The sequence below is a fragment of the Dufourea novaeangliae genome, unplaced genomic scaffold (genome assembly GCF_001272555.1).
Source record: "Dufourea novaeangliae isolate 0120121106 unplaced genomic scaffold, ASM127255v1 scaffold55, whole genome shotgun sequence".
NCBI lineage: Eukaryota > Metazoa > Arthropoda > Insecta > Hymenoptera > Halictidae > Dufourea > Dufourea novaeangliae.
Window position 1 is genome coordinate 1,528,317 of NW_015373934.1, and position 16,356 is coordinate 1,544,672.

General features: G+C 46.2%; 5 protein-coding genes across 5 annotated transcripts; 2 read left to right on the forward strand and 3 right to left on the reverse strand.

The window, feature by feature from the left end:
* Nucleotides 1-889: 889 nt before the first annotated feature.
* Nucleotides 890-2,189, reverse strand: LOC107195171 (prothoracicotropic hormone-like). Its single transcript, XM_015584958.1, has 4 exons — nucleotides 2,169-2,189; nucleotides 1,889-2,104; nucleotides 1,172-1,309; nucleotides 890-1,063 (listed from the first exon to the last, which is right to left on the reverse strand). Exons 1-4 carry the CDS (start codon nucleotides 2,187-2,189, stop codon nucleotides 890-892), a joined length of 549 nt encoding a protein of 182 aa, XP_015440444.1.
* Nucleotides 2,190-4,396: 2,207 nt separating this feature from the next.
* Nucleotides 4,397-6,535, forward strand: LOC107195172. Its single transcript, XM_015584959.1, has 3 exons — nucleotides 4,397-4,536; nucleotides 5,617-5,701; nucleotides 5,928-6,535. Exons 1-3 carry the CDS (start codon nucleotides 4,456-4,458, stop codon nucleotides 6,533-6,535), a joined length of 774 nt encoding a protein of 257 aa, XP_015440445.1. The 5' UTR covers nucleotides 4,397-4,455.
* Nucleotides 6,536-8,510: 1,975 nt separating this feature from the next.
* Nucleotides 8,511-9,805, reverse strand: LOC107195173. The gene is made up of 4 exons (XM_015584960.1): nucleotides 9,725-9,805; nucleotides 9,419-9,499; nucleotides 8,934-9,047; nucleotides 8,511-8,852 (listed from the first exon to the last, which is right to left on the reverse strand). Exons 1-4 carry the CDS (start codon nucleotides 9,803-9,805, stop codon nucleotides 8,511-8,513), a joined length of 618 nt encoding a protein of 205 aa, XP_015440446.1.
* Nucleotides 9,806-10,319: 514 nt separating this feature from the next.
* Nucleotides 10,320-12,017, forward strand: LOC107195175 (cyclin-dependent-like kinase 5). Its single transcript, XM_015584963.1, has 7 exons — nucleotides 10,320-10,435; nucleotides 10,630-10,718; nucleotides 10,955-11,148; nucleotides 11,215-11,302; nucleotides 11,373-11,544; nucleotides 11,621-11,832; nucleotides 11,903-12,017. Exons 1-7 carry the CDS (start codon nucleotides 10,399-10,401, stop codon nucleotides 12,008-12,010), a joined length of 900 nt encoding a protein of 299 aa, XP_015440449.1. The 5' UTR covers nucleotides 10,320-10,398; the 3' UTR covers nucleotides 12,011-12,017.
* A 515-nt stretch (nucleotides 12,018-12,532) lies between these two features.
* Nucleotides 12,533-14,696, reverse strand: LOC107195176 (T-cell immunomodulatory protein). Its single transcript, XM_015584965.1, is given in 4 exon segments — nucleotides 12,533-12,817; nucleotides 12,922-12,998; nucleotides 13,001-14,404; nucleotides 14,505-14,696. Coding segments are annotated over 3 exon segments (1,728 nt in total). The 5' UTR covers nucleotides 14,388-14,404; nucleotides 14,505-14,696; the 3' UTR covers nucleotides 12,533-12,553.
* Between the last annotated feature and the right edge of the window lie 1,660 nt (nucleotides 14,697-16,356).

Sequence of the window (16,356 nt, forward strand, 5' to 3'; positions counted from 1 at the left end):
GATGGACTGCATTGTAAATATCGTTTCGAGAGTCTATAACTGCTATCGCGCGTAATCTATTCGATGGGACAGACGGTGAGGTTCTTCGCTGTTACTCTCACACGCCGTCCCTGGACCATGTTCAACCACCGTCCATAATTCTTTTCCCTCGATCATCTCGATCCCTTTTTTCCATGATTCGAGCATTCATCGGTATGTTTGCTGCATCCACGGTGTCGATGCACTTAAAGGGAATTCTCCGAGGATCTACCGTGAAGAATGCATCGCTCGGGAATCGAATTAGAGGTTAGCACGTTTTACGGCGGTAACAACGTCGAGATATAATTCGAAGAATTGTTGCAGAGGCGCCAGTCCACAACAGTCGCGGTCGTTTACGTCGCGTGTTTCGAAGTATGTTGTCGAGCAAACTCGGTTTCCACTAGGGGAAAAAGTAGCGTAGAAGAAAAATCTTCTACCACTTGGTAAATTTATTCCAGGTAGTGAAATAAATGTTAAATTGAATGTCAATTTGGCATAAATTTCAGTAATACCAAATGGTAGGAGGTCCTTTCTCTACGTTACTTTTTCCCCTAGTGGAAGCCGAGTTTGTTCGTCGGGGTATGTATGAAACTAGCGAGCGAGGAAAGGAACGTTGAAAGACGGTTCGCTTTGCGTAACGTGGTCTATGGAAATCGTTTATTAGACGCATCATTGACAGAAGAAGAGGAAGAAGGAAAAGTAGAAGAAGAAGAAGAAGTAGAAGAAGGAGAATCAATCGAAGTAGAAAAAGAGCCGAGAACAGACGAAGCTCTCGCGTTACAGTATATCGATGGTGGAGGAAGTAAGGTGCGTGAGATGTAGGTATACAAAGATGGCTTCGTTTCGGCGCTGGTAGCCGATTCGGATCTGATCAGTTTCGTCTGTTGGGCAAGGCTGACACGCAAGCGACGGCCACCGACATCGGCTTCAGCTGCCACTTGTAACGAAGCGATTCTGGAAGCGGGGTTTCCAGCAACGCGGCATCCTCCGAGTACCGATCCTCGGACGGTGAACTGTTCATCTCGCGCTGCTTCAACACGTGTACCTACGTAAAAATGAAGAAAAAAAAGAATGGGACGTGAGGAGATCGTTCGGACAGCGGGCAGTAAGGGAGGAGGGGTATGGAAGGAGAGGTTAGGTCGAGCTGCGTTACCATATAGTGGATCAACCTGCACGCGTGAAATTTGCTTTGACAGGTTTTCGGCTTGCAGCGTGACGTGGTCAAGTATCTCGGATAATGACCCTCCCCGAGATCCTTGATGTCGTACTGAGACTCGCAAGAGCAGGCCGACTGTGAACAATACCCGAAGCACGATTAGGCGGGAAGGTGTTTGGTGTACCCTCGCGAACAAACTCGGCTTCCGCTAGGGAAAACAGTGGCGTAGTAGAAGGGCCTCTTACCGAGTACTGAAAGAAATATTAATTTGTCATAAATAGACTGCGGATTTTATGGATTTATAGCCTGTAGGTCTCCGTAAAATATGATGAAGTACGAAACATTCGTCACATACAACGAGTTCTCTATTTCCTTTAGAGCCCAATAAGATACTTAAAGAATGAAAGAAATGTCCACTTTTGTTTTTGTCTTTATGAACAACACCCCTAAAATGTGATTTTGCATAAAAATCCGCAGTCTAGTCATAAATTTCAATAGTTTCCGATACCAAGTGGTAGAAGGCCCTTCCCGTACGTTACTTCTTCCCCTAGTGGAAGCCGAGCTTGCTCGTCAGGGTACGGTTGATACCGTAGTTGCGCGGGCCCGTAAGTAGAAGCAGCTAAAGTATAGCCTGGCTGCGTTTCAACGTACTCTGGTCACCAGACGTATTCTCGAAGGGGAGGATTCGCGTTCGGTCCGAGGGCCGACGTATACCGGGACTCGTTTCTCTTGATCCGTAGCCACCGTTTCGTAGAGCAACGGTGAGTCTCCGTTCCACGAGGTAAACAACTGGTTGGAGGTTGTCTCGTCGTCCCGTTCCATGGACGTTTCGACGTGTGTAGGGTGCTGCTGTTGCCAGCGTTGCTCCTCCTGCCATCGAGCCAGAACCGACGACGATGAATCCGCGACGCATAGCTTGTGCAGCATTATCTGATACAAGAAAATACGATCGTGCACGCCGATATTCGATGGTCCCGGGCTGTTCGTTACTTACGCAGACGAACAAGATCTTCATGTTTCTCTATACGCGATCGATGTGTATCGCGAGATGCCGCAACCGATTCGCAACAGGGCAGACCTCCGGTCGACTGAACGATCTCACCCTTGGACCGCAGGTCTTATATGGGAGACCGCAAATGCGAAAATTTCGACGGGAAAATGCGGAAGGAACACCCCCGACCAAGGTGCCCACGTCTCGGATCTCTGACATGACGAAAGAATCCATTAGCGTCACACGATCTCTTTCGAAGGTGCACGGAAGGGGTGTCTTTTGTTCCGCCGTGACATTCGACGGAATCTTTTATCGAAATGTAACCACCCACGAGGTCGTGGTGGACGGCAAGAAACCGGTCGTTGTTCTCCCTTGCACGCGGTGAAACACCGGTCCTGTGTGTATACGTTTTATCCGACGATGGAGAATCCGTCGACGGGAATCGTTGCTGGTGAACTTTGATTCGTCGTCGATCGGTCGACTCGGCCGACGCCGTATCGTCACAGGCCTAGTCGAGCGAGAACATTTCTCCACTCGTACGCTAGTGCCGAGTTAACCCGTTCCGCACGATTGAATTTGTTTGGATGCGTCGGACAGGTCGTTCGTGATCGTACTCCGAATCCTAATCGCGAAACGCGTTCGTAAACACGCTCGGTCGCGTGCCACGCACTTTTACCTTTCACGGCCTCCAGGATTTATTTTCTGCACTAGATACGAGCAAGATCGATCGCGCCCGTCCGACCATCATCGCAACAAATTACTCAGGGCACGCGCCCACCCCTTCGTGCGTCTATGTACATGTACGTATAACGTATATGTCACGGTAAACGCGTGAAGTTTCGTAAATGTATATGTCACGGTAGAAACGTGAAGTTTAGTAAATGTACAGTGGGGGACAAAAGTATTGAGCGGACAAATGGCTGTTCACAATCGAAGTATCGATTTTCGCCAAAAAATCGTTCATTTGTGATCTATAAAATAGAAACTACAAAATGAAATACAAAAAGCCACGATCATACACGAGATCTTTATGCATAGAATGAGTCTACTAAAGCTGAATCAGATATTTCTTCTGTAGATATTTTGGTCCCCGATTTTGAAACAGCGGACAAATGGCTGTTCACAATCGAAGTATCGATTTTCGCCAAAAAAATCGTTCATTTGTGATCTATAAAATAGAAACTACACAATGAAATACAAAAAGCCACGATCATACACGAGATCTTTATGTATAGAATGAGTCTACTAAAGCTGAATCAGATATTTCTTCTGGAGATATTTTGGTCACCGATTTTGAAAATGTGATTTTTAGAAAAACACGTTTAAAGTTTCAAGTCAGGTTTACAATCAATGCAAATTTTTTATATATAATTATTCTTAGTATTACGGCTTCATATAGCCTTGTGTATTTACTGACACAACCATAAATTGCATTGGGGCACAGTATACATGACTCACGCACCCCTAAAAAGAAATTCCCTTCCGTGGACGACACTGCTACAACCACTTTATATTTTTTCTTGTAGGGTGGGATAAAAGTCAACGTTAACTGAAATATTGTTCGCACAGTTACATATTCTGGTCAAAAGGTCTGTTAACTTTCGGTTAGTTCTAAAATTGATTATATATTTTTTTATTTATTTAGTTATTTAACGGGTATAAATCCAGTATACACATAACATCAATACATTATGCAGTATGGAATTAGTTGTGATAGGAACATTTTTAATAAAATATCAACTAAGATTAAACAGTTCCTAGTACTCTATGTAGGGTTACCTTAAAGTATTCAATAGAGCCACTGGAAAAGTCCATTTTTACTGTACCATAATAAAATATATGATTCTTCCTAACACACCTTGAACGAGCACAAAAGTAAACGAGCTGTAACAATTGAGGACATGAGATCTAACCATTTATAAGCTTGATTAAGAAAGAAAGTATATTTTTCCAGTTAGATTCGTCATTCGGCCCACTATGCGTCGGTTGGTTCGTTCGAGGGATGACCCGGGAGCATCATCGGGCTATAAGTATTTGCGGCCGGGCGTGATAAAAGCGTCGGTGGGCCGATCGCATAATGGCATTCGGAGGCGTCGTCGGCGTCGTCATTCGTTCCGTACTATCGCGTCCGTGGCGCGTGCGTTCTCGCGCCGCTTCACCCCCTGACCGTCGGATGTCCTCTATATATTTGAAGGGAAACACGAGAAGGACTCGTACACGGCTGGCGATTTTCGGCGTGCGAACACGTTACTCGACCGATTGGAACACTCGATCAGCTCACGGACTCGCGATGACGATACTCGGTAACTGCGCATCTTCGTTCCTCCTCTGGTCGATCGCGATCGCTTGGGTGGCAGCCGTACCTGCACAGGTAATTTTTCGAACGACTATTTCGCGGTTCCGTGCTGGGACGCTGCTGGGCGCTCGATGACCGTTTGTTTTCCGTGGTCTTCGTCAACTTGTTGCGCCGAGCCACGCGCACTTGGAGTAAATGTCCCAATTACTGTCTCTAATAACGTCGGTTTATTTATTTTACAAAAATGTAACGTATAGAGAATTGCGAAGAAAAATACTTTATTATTAAATTTCAACTCTGACTTGCGTGAAAACTAGGAAATACATGTGCTTGTATGTATTTAGAAATGGGTATTGGTACTCGGGTACTCGGTTGCCTTCATAAGGGTTAATATCGCGACTACGTGAATAGAAAATGATGGCGAAATCAGATTAAAGAAGGAGCTGGAATTTTACTGTTCAACCTGTGTCTATTGTATAAAATGAATCGTTCAAGTATAGAAGAATTACATTTATTTTTGAGGTAACAGTTATGGAAACACTGGGATTACTCGCAAATTTTAATGAATTATTAAGTAATCCTTCATATTTAATGTATAAAACAATTTTTGTTAACGAAAGAGATGTTAAATAATATTATGTTCCAAACTGAGATGATTTTTAAGTTGAACAACACGTGAAATGATTAAATGAGGTTACGGTATAAATTGGGACATTTACAGTGCCATTTACAGTACGATTCCCAGTGACTACAGATATAATAAGACTGCTGCTTTTATGAAGTCACTATACCTCCACTATACGCGGTAATCGACCAGCACGTAACAAACCAAACCGTACAACCTAACCTATAACCGTTACTCGCATATCCTCGAAACGGATGTCCTTCGCGATAGCGGGTACCGCCGTGGCGCACCCCCACACCTGAATCGTGTCATTATCGTTCGTCCATCGGTCTACAGTAAACCATACTCAGTGCAGCACGAAACGTTTCGTTAAAAAAACGGTAACGAGTTCCGATTAGATTCGATCGTTACAAGCGAGTCGACATTGGGAAAGTCGTGTATGACGCCGTACATACGCTATTTAGCGAGGAACAAAGTTATCGTGGAGGTTCGCAAAACTCGCACGAATCCCCAGTTGACCGTAATTTTAGTTGCAGACTGGAAGGAGCGTGTTGCGGCAAACAATCTACGGGCCGACGGCCGCGGAGATACTCGCCGCGTACATCCAGGACCACGGTAAGCTCGAACTATCCTTCCATTCGTTCACGTTCGTGGCTTTGTCGAAATGTTTTCCCGTGTTGCTGGACTGTCCACACGTTTTGTCGTTGCGTGACCGCGATCAGTCGTGCCGATCGCTCGTCCGTCCGTCGTCCCATGCTTCTCGTTCACGTTCGTAAGTGGAATCGGTTGGCCGATACTGTATCGGTGGTACCGGGTCAGCAAAGCTGTTCGATAATTTTAGGTCCAACGGAGCAAAAGGCTGCGGGCGAAGGTGACCCGTCACGGGATCGTTTCGATGTTCGACGGCTGTCGAAAGGACTCGCTGCGATGACGGGTCCGACCACGGAGACCGCGGACCACGCGCGATTATCGAGAAATCGGTTGCGTGAACTTCGGGACGGCGACGGGGACTACTCGGAAACCGGTGCCGCGAGGCTCCAACGAAATCTGGATCAAATCGGTGGCGGTAATCTGTTGCGGAGAGGGCTGCGCGAACGGGAGACCGGATATCCGACAACCGATTATCCCCGATGGCTGGCCGCACGACGGAATCTCGATCAGATCGGCGGCGGGAATTTGCTGCGCGACACGGACGATCGGTTCGGTCGGAACTTGGATCAGATCGGTGGCGGGAATCTGGTGCGAAGCTCGACCTATCCACGGGACGGTCTGCGACGGAATTTGGATCAGATCGGTGGAGGGAATTTGGTGCGGGATTTGGCTCGTGTCGTACGCGAGTTCGAGACCGAAACGGGACAGAGACGATCGCCGAACTGGTACGACCCGTTCGATGACGCACGCGAACCGTCCGACGGGACTCGTTCGCCGGTCGAGCGGGCCGAGCCGTAAACGAACGCGACCCGACGTCGTGGGCTCGGCGATACTTGCGTATATAAGTAGTCGAATACGTAGCGTTTCCGAGTATAACGGACGATAAAGAGTCCAGCGTCGATCCCTTTTGTATCGAATCCGTTTCAACAGGCAATAAACATCGTACGTACGAATATATTCACACCATCGGTGCAACGTTCCTTCCCTGTTCTTATATTCCGTTGTCTTCGCGTTGGTTTCGTTCGCTCGTCGGGTGGACGAGCCGACCCGCGTAGAGATCTCGATTACACGTGCATATAAATAATATATCCGTGTAGTTTTTAATACACGGGTAATAAAATTACAACATACTCACTTCGCTGTTCATAAAATAAAAACTGAATAGCAACAATATATTTGACGCCTCGTTCTCGAAAAAAAAAACTATGAAGATGTGGTCTCATTATTGCTATTGGTGAATCCTGAGTTCATACAATAATTGTGTAGTTTTAATACACGTCCAGAACCATGATCTCTAGGCCGACCGATGCGAGCAACGCGAGGGGGCGACATCCCTTAATCGTTTCCGAATTTCATTCAAGATGGACCGGATCCACGGGACTCGGTGGACGGGCTCGGTGCCCGTCAAGATCCACGTTTCCACGCGATCGACTCTGGAAAAACATTCGATCCCGTCCAAAGACTCTCAACCGGCAGGTAAGAAAGTTTCATGGGCGTAGCCACGGCGCGGGGGTGGCAGGGGATGTACTTGCCCCACCCCCTGGACGGAAAAAATTGGATTTTGTCCCACCCCCCTCCCTTCTCAGAGTTACAAAATTTTTGCGTAATATTTAATATTAACTTAAAAAGAAATAAGACTTTAAAACCAAAATAAAGTGTGTCTGACTACGTGCAGCCTTTTTCACTGTGGCAGTCGATAGGTTAATATTTTTGCCCCCTTCGCTCCTGATTGATAACCTGGCTACGCCCATGGAAAGTTTCATAAGTTTTGTCGACGAATCGTTCGAATTCACTATCCGTTGGTTTGTTCGCAGCAGACGGCTCGATGATGCCTCGAACGATCGCGGCTCGATCGTGAATCGGATCAATATGTCGGCGCTCGAACGGTTCGCCAAGCGAAACATCGACGAGATCGATCGGACGGCTTTCGACAATTTCTTCAAGAGAAATTTCGACGAGATAGATCGCGTTGGCTGGAGCGGTTTCGTCAAGAGACGATCGGATACCCGCGAACGAACCGGTTAAGGTAGCTTCCGTGTTCGGTGTCGTATTCCAGCTGGGGCTTTCCATATGGCGCTTTATACTTTTGATCAAATTTCCCAATTTAATTGGAATGATTGGTATTTTATAACTACTTCAAGATACTTAACCCCTTGCCCTATAACATCCCCAGATAACACATGACTTCTAATGATGCCTTGAAGACGGCTTAAAGGCGCCTCAGGCCTAAAATAGCCGTAACATGGGCGTCTTTTTTCAATTTTCAAATAAGTAGAAGAAACAAACATTTTTATTGTAAAACAAAATTAATTTGTTTTTCAATTTCTCAGAAAAAATTGTAAATATTATTTAGTAGTACTTTTATAACACTTTCGACTAAATTTATAATTATTAGAAATTTCCGGAAGCCACTTAAACCAGTACTCGGATACGCGAACACCTCGAAGAGCTACCTTTTCCCGTTTTCCGTCTTGTACACAGATTTCATGACCATTCCGATCGTTTAACATCGTCGTCGTCGTGATCGTTCCAGGATACGTTTTTTCTTCCCTCATTGTTTCCTCTCGTTCATCGCCCACGTCGACAACGACAACGTTCGGTTTTGCTGTTCGAATTACGACTTCAACAACAATCGTCGTTATTTATAGTCGTGCGCTCGCGTGTTTTTGTCCTCGCAACCTGTGTAGCAACGATGAAAAAATAAACGATAAACGTGGCAAACTGTATATTTCTTTCCTTCGACGGAGGTAAAATATGGTGTTAAATTCGGCGACTATGATTCTCGTTTCGCCTCTGCTCCAGAACCGATCGCCGTCGGCGTTGTCGGTTTCATCTGCTCGCCGAGAAGTCGGACTTCCGGCGTGATGGGGGTTCGAGGTCGATCGAACGCGATTTCCCGTGGACCACAGGTCGAAAATTTTGACAACGCAGTCCGATGAGTGGTGAGGGTGTCGCGAACCGTAGCAATTCCGTCTCTGGTATCTCCAGCGCGTTGCTCTTCTCGCGTCTCCTTTCTTTTCTCCTCTACAGCTGCGATGATCCTTCGGATCTCCTCGTTCACGTTCTCGGGTGTCTCGATCCTGACGCTCTCCCTGTTGCGATCCATCCGAACCAACTGACCCTCCGGAAAATTATTCGTAATTAGATGGTACTCGAGTAACCATTCGGTCGCGATCTAAAAAAAATTGAACGATACCTCTATGACGGTCTCTTCCAGCTCCGCGAATCGTCGTAACACCGTGGCCAACTTCGAACTCTGAACGGTCAATCGATCGGTGATCCGCAATTCCTCACCTACGTCCCCTTCAATCTGAAACAATTATAACCACGCTTTATACTCGCGTAGCTGCGTATTTATTCATGTTCACCTTAACAATAGGTTTACGGGTGACGTCATTCTTATGGATTTCGAATTTTAGAAGGACAATTAGAGAAACCGTTTACATTTCTTTCCTACCACTTCCCAGATATTTTGGTTGTAAGCGCCTTTAAGTCTTTTATCCATTTAACGAGACTATTATTAGGTCTACCGGAAAGTTCAGTCCGTTTTTTAATTAAAAAACAATAATACAGTTCAGTAAATGCGCGATTCCGTTCAGGCGTCAATTCGACGCGTGTCAGTAGAGATAGGTAATACAAGAAACGTCCGTAAACCCATTGTTAATCCGCCTCTAAACGCACCTCATCCATTCCCTTGACCACTTGCTCGCCGATGTACTGGATATTTTCGCGCGCCCGACGAACCTGTCCCACGCACGGATAACATTACACCTAATGCGTCTAACTGCCAGCGATCGATCGATCACCGATTCGAGTATACGTTACGGTCGAGGCGAATTCCCTCATCTCCGTCATGATCTTGCGTCGCAATCTTATCGCTGCTAAAAACTAAACCCGACGAGTTACCATTTTACCTGTTTTTTTTCCATTTCGTTTCGACTCTGATTGACCACGTGAACTAGCGAAAAGAATGTTCGAGTAGCTTACGCGCCGGCAGACGTAGAACAAGATCGCTATGCTCGCGATCATGGGAATCACGCTGCCGAACAGTTGATGTATCGGACGCATCATTTCGTGGATTGTTGTGGAACTGGTATGGATGGATCGACGATATGGATTTCTTTCGGTAAGGAATGTTCGGACCGCCTTTAATTACCGAACTGCTCGACGACCCTTTTTCCTAGTTACATCATGGTTATCCGACGCGACGTTTGCCCGAGCCTCTCTGAAGTTCACCGAGGAAAGCAAACTAATGAATATCGTGGCGAAAGAGACAGCCTACGCATCTGAACATTGCAAACCCGCGTTTATCGTGTCTACCCCAGCCTTTCGTTGCAATGTTCATTACGTTCGTTTATACATATAATATTATGTATCTATAAAAGGGTCATAGGCACAAGACCGAGACAGAGTATTGGGGAAATATCGACGATACGCCGGTAGAGAGAAGAAATAAACGGGAAAACTGTTCTTCGAACTGGAAAAGAAGGTTCGAAAGCAGTGGCGTTGTAAAATCTCGTTGAAGGGTTAGAGGAGGGACGAGGCGACGTTCGACCCGCGTGGCGCCGCCACCAGTATCAGTGATGTGATTTCGCGCACGACCGTTTCGAGCGCAGCGCTAACCACTCTGCGACAATTCCGCTCCTAGAATCGCCAAAAATATGCAAAAGTATGAGAAACTCGAGAAAATAGGAGAAGGTACGTGTTTCGAATTTTCTCGCCGTTGCTTCGCCTCGTATCTCCAGCGACGAGTTTTGAATACGTCTTCTCGTTCGAAGAACCAAGACACCGCCGACGAACATTCGTTTGACAGCTACCGCGCGATGGACGACGGGTTTACACGACCGCCTGCGAAATCGACTTACCGTTGTAATTTTCTCCGTGTTTTTCAGGCACCTATGGGACCGTTTTTAAAGCCAAGAATCGCGAAACACACGAAATCGTTGCGCTGAAAAGAGTACGTTTGGACGAAGACGACGAGGTGAGTTTCCGCTAGCGGTAGCTTTGTCAACAAACATCTCGAAACAGGCTTGGTCTTCTGTGACACAAGATCATTACGGACCAAAGTCAGCTTGGACTGTTTAAGCTTCTTACAACGAAGTGCAAGTCCGAACGAATGGTTTGATTAACCATCGCTAGTTTCCGCCAATAACTCTGAACGAGCGATGCTTAGAACTTTCTGCGACGCTTAGACACATCTTTTTCTCTATTGGACAGGGTGTACCGTCGTCAGCGCTCAGGGAGATTTGCCTGCTGAAGGAACTGAAACACAAAAATATAGTCAGACTGTACGACGTGTTGCACAGCGACAGAAAACTAACGTTGGTCTTCGAGCACTGTGATCAGGACCTGAAAAAGTATTTCGACAGCTTAAACGGAGAGATAGATTTAGACGTAGTCAAGTCCTTTCTGTAAGATATGTTTTCACCAGTCCCAGTTTCCAAGACCAACGACCTAAGCCTGTCTGATGATTCCAGGTATCAGCTGCTGCGTGGGTTGGGCTTCTGTCATAGCCGAAATGTCCTGCACAGAGATCTTAAACCTCAAAACTTGCTCATCAACAAGGTAGGACTATACCCCTGTTGGATGGACAGTTATGTCTGGCTCTGGGGATTGATTCCGTATTGGTTTCCAGAACGGGGAGCTGAAATTAGCCGATTTTGGACTGGCCAGAGCGTTTGGGATTCCCGTGAAATGTTACTCGGCAGAGGTCGTGACGTTATGGTACCGTCCACCAGACGTTCTTTTTGGAGCGAAATTATACACAACGTCTATAGACATGTGGAGCGCGGGGTGTATATTCGCTGGTAAGCAACCATAGGGTACTTTCAGGAAAGCATTAATCAGTCTAGTCGGTTCACTCTCATCGACGTTTGCTCGCAGAACTGGCGAATGCGGGCAGACCGTTGTTCCCTGGCGCAGACGTGGAGGATCAATTAAAGCGGATATTTAAGATGTTGGGCGCGCCCACCGAGGAAATGTGGCCCGACTTTACCACGCTTCCCGACTACAAACCCTTCCCCCCCTACCACCCTGGGCAAGGATTGGTTTACGCCACGCCGAAACTCAATTCCAGGGGCAGAGATTTGTTGCAGGTAACGAACGTGTGAACGTTTCGAGTTGAATCAAAACGCGTGGTGAATGGTTGTTCGATTCTGATTTCAGAGACTGTTAGTGTGTAATCCTGCGCTGCGATTGTCAGCGGACGAGGCAATGGCTCATCCCTATTTCAACGATTTGAACCCTGCCATAAAGAATGATCGTTGCCAATAGCGAAAATCATGTTAGCTCGACGATCCGAGGGCGTGTATCGAAAGGTAGCGCAGCGGCCGAAATCACTTCGGTAATGATGGTTTGTTAATATATAAATATTCCTATTATTATACAAGTGTACGTCGGATTCGGTACGTCGTCGGTCACCGCCGATGCAAAATAATACACCGACGAGTCCTGTTTTTTAACTATGTCCAGCGGTAACGAGAATCAGAATTGCCCATTCTCTCAGTGATAGTAATTTTGTATGGATTCGATATGGGGGAGAGAACGTACAGAGCCACTGTACAAATTGCCAAAATCGCTACGAAATCGAAAACGGTGCGCGCGTCGCGTACCATTCCTGTACATTTCCGTGTTCGTTTTCTTCCTCGCGTTTAGTTACTTTCTGCTACACATTTTTCCATCCATCGGAAGTCCATCGATCGATTATTTTTATTATTTATTTACCACTTATGAGATAACTTACACGTCGAGGGATTAAATAAATACGTTTCTTAACGACTATTGAACAACTGACACTCTCATTTCTGCTTCCATAGTTTACATAGCATCAAAATGAAATCTGTGCGCCTCCTGCAGCCTTTCGATCTTGTCCTCCCTGCGTTCCTTCCAATACAAAGCGACGATAATAAATGATATCAAGCCGCAAGTGCCAGTCAACGCGGCAGCGCTGAGCAGAATTAATTTACTGGGTGTTACGAATAGCTGCGCCTTCCATTTCCATGGTTCCGCTATCGGATTCGGAATGACGACCATCTGGGAATTTGGAATGATCTGTGGCCACTCCCGAGACTTGCCACCAACCTGTTTGAACAGAGGAACAATGGGTCAAGTGGACAAATAAAATGAAGAAAATAAAAGAAGAAGCAGCAGAATTAGATTAAAAAGGAATACCCCTGTTCGCTTACCCCTATTGTCAAAGCGTCGACGAAGTTTGGTGTCCTACCCAGACCGAATGTCGTGTAGGGTAAGTTCAAGAAAAGAGAAGATATGCTATCGACGGACCTGGGAGATTCGTTCCGTAAGTTCTCTTCTTCTTACCAAGGGATCCAGGGGAAATCGGGTACATGCTGTTGTTGCGGCCAGTCAGTACCATTACTTTCACGAAATTCGCGTCGTAGTCCAAGCTGTTCTTGAACGCGGCTGTACGGTAAGTGCCGGTGCTTTTGTCTACCTCCACCAATATCACATCTAGAATACCGTCCTGATAAAAATCGTAGAACACCGCCATCGCCGTTTCGTTGTAAAACGGATTCAGCGCCTGCCACTTGACCTGAAATTTTCGACCGAACCCGACGCACGCATCGCACGCGACGTTTTCCAGGAAGAACGACTGCTTCTGCTTGCCACTGGTGGACTTCAACGTGGCCAATAGATCTGGATAACCGTCCATGTTGAAGTCGCCGCCGCGCAATGTAATCGTGTCGGTGTATCGTCGCCCATCGGGGTTTACGAAACCCCACAGCACGTTGTTCACGTCACGGAAGTTCACCTGCAAATTGTACCATTTACCGGAATACATCATGATGGTGCTGTTTGTGCACGCGCTGTCGAAACACAGTGGCAACAGCATGGTCATCTTGCCCGTTAATTCTACGTCCAGGTAAAGAGTTTGCCCGATTACGCCCGGGAAATTGTCTTCCGGCGATATGTTGTAAGGAAATGGTATGGTTTTGTAGTACTTGAAACCCTCCTCGATGCCAAGCCAAATCTCAAAGGACTTGCGCGTAGTCACCACTAGATCTGCTACGAAATCGTTATTCCAATCCAAGTAAGCATTAGAATGAGGTTGACTGATCGGTGAAAGTGATTCTGATCGCTCGTACGGTTCGATGGGCACGGCCTTGGGAGCCGTCCTACTCTGATCGAATATCCAAAATGTCCTTCTTTTCTTTTCGTCTAATCCGAACAGATCTATGATCATGTCACCGTTATAGTCCAACGCCAATGGTTGGCCTGTCATCTTTATCAACGGATGATCTTCGTTCGTACAGTTCAATCGGCCATTTCCACCCCAAAGCACGTACGCATATGACAATTTCTCCTTTGTATCGAACGTAATAACCAGGACGTCCATGAATACGTCCCCGTCAAAATCTCCAGGCACGACACCGACCACGATGTGTCGAAAAGTACAGCTCAGATTCGAGCTCGGTCTCAATAGTGGCTCCTGTTCAGCGGCCAAGAATATCTCAACGGTGGTGCCATTTTTCCGCAGCATAAACACATCGGTTAATTCATCAGAGTTGAAGTCGCCGAATGCAGCTGGCATGCCATCCAGTACGTCTCCAAACACTGGTGAAGTTATGTCGCTGCATCTAGTTGCCCCGATCGCCAAACCGATCAGGCACACGACCGTCCACCCGGATGGCATTGTTTCCTTCTTGTTATCTGTCAATTAAACAACCCTTATTTTCCTCAGGTTTCATCATATACTCGATTCCTTTCCCGAAACGTACATAATAGGACTTTGGATAAAAACACGTCTAACCTAGTCGCGGTTCTTCTTCGCTAAAAAATGCAACGATCCAGTTGTAACGAGTCCTGCTACGTCACTTCACGTTTCAGTGGCAAAATGATTTTACTGCTGCCCCGAATTTGATATGTCTTAAGGACTGGACAGTTAAATTAGTCGCTTGGAAAACAATTTCACATACTAACCCGCTTATGTCGTTCATGCTGATCTGACATATGACTCACTATTGCCACAGATTGCCAAAGACGAGATATAGAATAGACCTGATACCTTTGGGACTTTGTGTTCCGTGTTCTGAAATACCGATCGTGGAAACAATCAGAGATTCTCTGCTGCCCTCTACATTATGCGAACGGTGAATCTATGTTATGAATAGGGATGAATTGATACAAATAAATACGAGTACTTTACTCGGTACTTCTGTTTCGCTACCGAGTACTTTTGGTATCGATACCTACTGTTGCGATTCCAAGTAGGTATCGAACAAAAATACTCGTATCAAATGGACTGAGTATCGACCACGGTCGTATATACAGGTCCGGAACCAATTATATCCAATTATAACCAATTATATGGCTAGCAGTTTCAGCGTTACGCCACGGATGGCGCCACCAGTCGAAAAAATAGTGGTACTCCGCGATTAAATGCGATTTTTACAGTGTTCTGGTTGTTTATTGTTATTATCAATAAGAGTGGATTAATCTACGTACTGTCAGCTACAAATTGAGTGCTTCAGCTAAACGAAAAGGGATTCCGGGAATCGGGTGACGTCACGGCGTGCGAGCGAGAGCGGTAGAGCGAGCCGCGGTATCGGTGCTCTCCGTCGGTGTTGACGGGTGCCAAGGAATTTCGATGGTCTATGGGAGGGAGGTGTGCGAGCGAGAGAGTACGGTAGAGCGTGTCGAGTATCGGTGCTCTCCGTCGATCCAACGCGCTAGTGAGTTGCGTCACCCAGTTTATTGACTTGGCCGTGTACGCCGTGTACCAAGGTCGTACCAGCCCGTGCAGGTCTGTGCTTGCTTCCTCACTTTGTCGTGAACCGTCGCGGAGGGTGGTCGCGCGTCTCATACTCGTCCTTTCTCTTGTTACTAACCCATTGTTTGTTGCAGGCATTCGACAACCATCAATTTATTTACTGTGCATATTGTTGTGTCCCCTCTCTTGTTACTAATCCCTTGTATGTTACAGATGTTCGAGAACCATTGGCTTCGATATTTATCTTCTTATGTACTGTGATTCATTTACTGTGATTTATTTACTGTGCATATTATGTATTCTATGTGTATTGTATAATGAAAAATATTTTTCCAAACAGTTATTCCATCGAAAGAAGACATCGATCAACGTCTACATCTTCAAAGCGTGCGTCTACCACTGCGTTAAGTTACTGTAAGTTAAACTTAAATCATAATTCGATATTCATTGTTATATTCATATTCATCATCACATCGTTTATTATTAATTTTAGTCTATCTATTAATAGACTTAAATTGTGATCAGCCATTGTGCATACCAAGTTATTATTAATTCATTTTGCTCGTTGATTTCTCTACACAGACTTGGGGTATGGGCAGTGGGTCTGTACCTATTATGGTACGGGCAGTGGGCCTGTGCACTAAGACTGTTTGCCGATCCCTCTGGTTTCTATTGAGAAGCCAGATATCGGACGTGTTTAGTCTTTGCCTGGTAAGTAGGATTTGGAGTAAAGGCTCGTGCGCGCCTGGGTACAACGTACCCGCCTACGGAGTAGACGGGAGTCTGCTCCGTAAAAGGACTCTGTTTTACAGGGGATCTCGCTTGCACTACCATACTTGGTCATGACCTGTGCTCGGGTCTGGTACGTAGGTGACCAGCCCAAAGGGCCTGG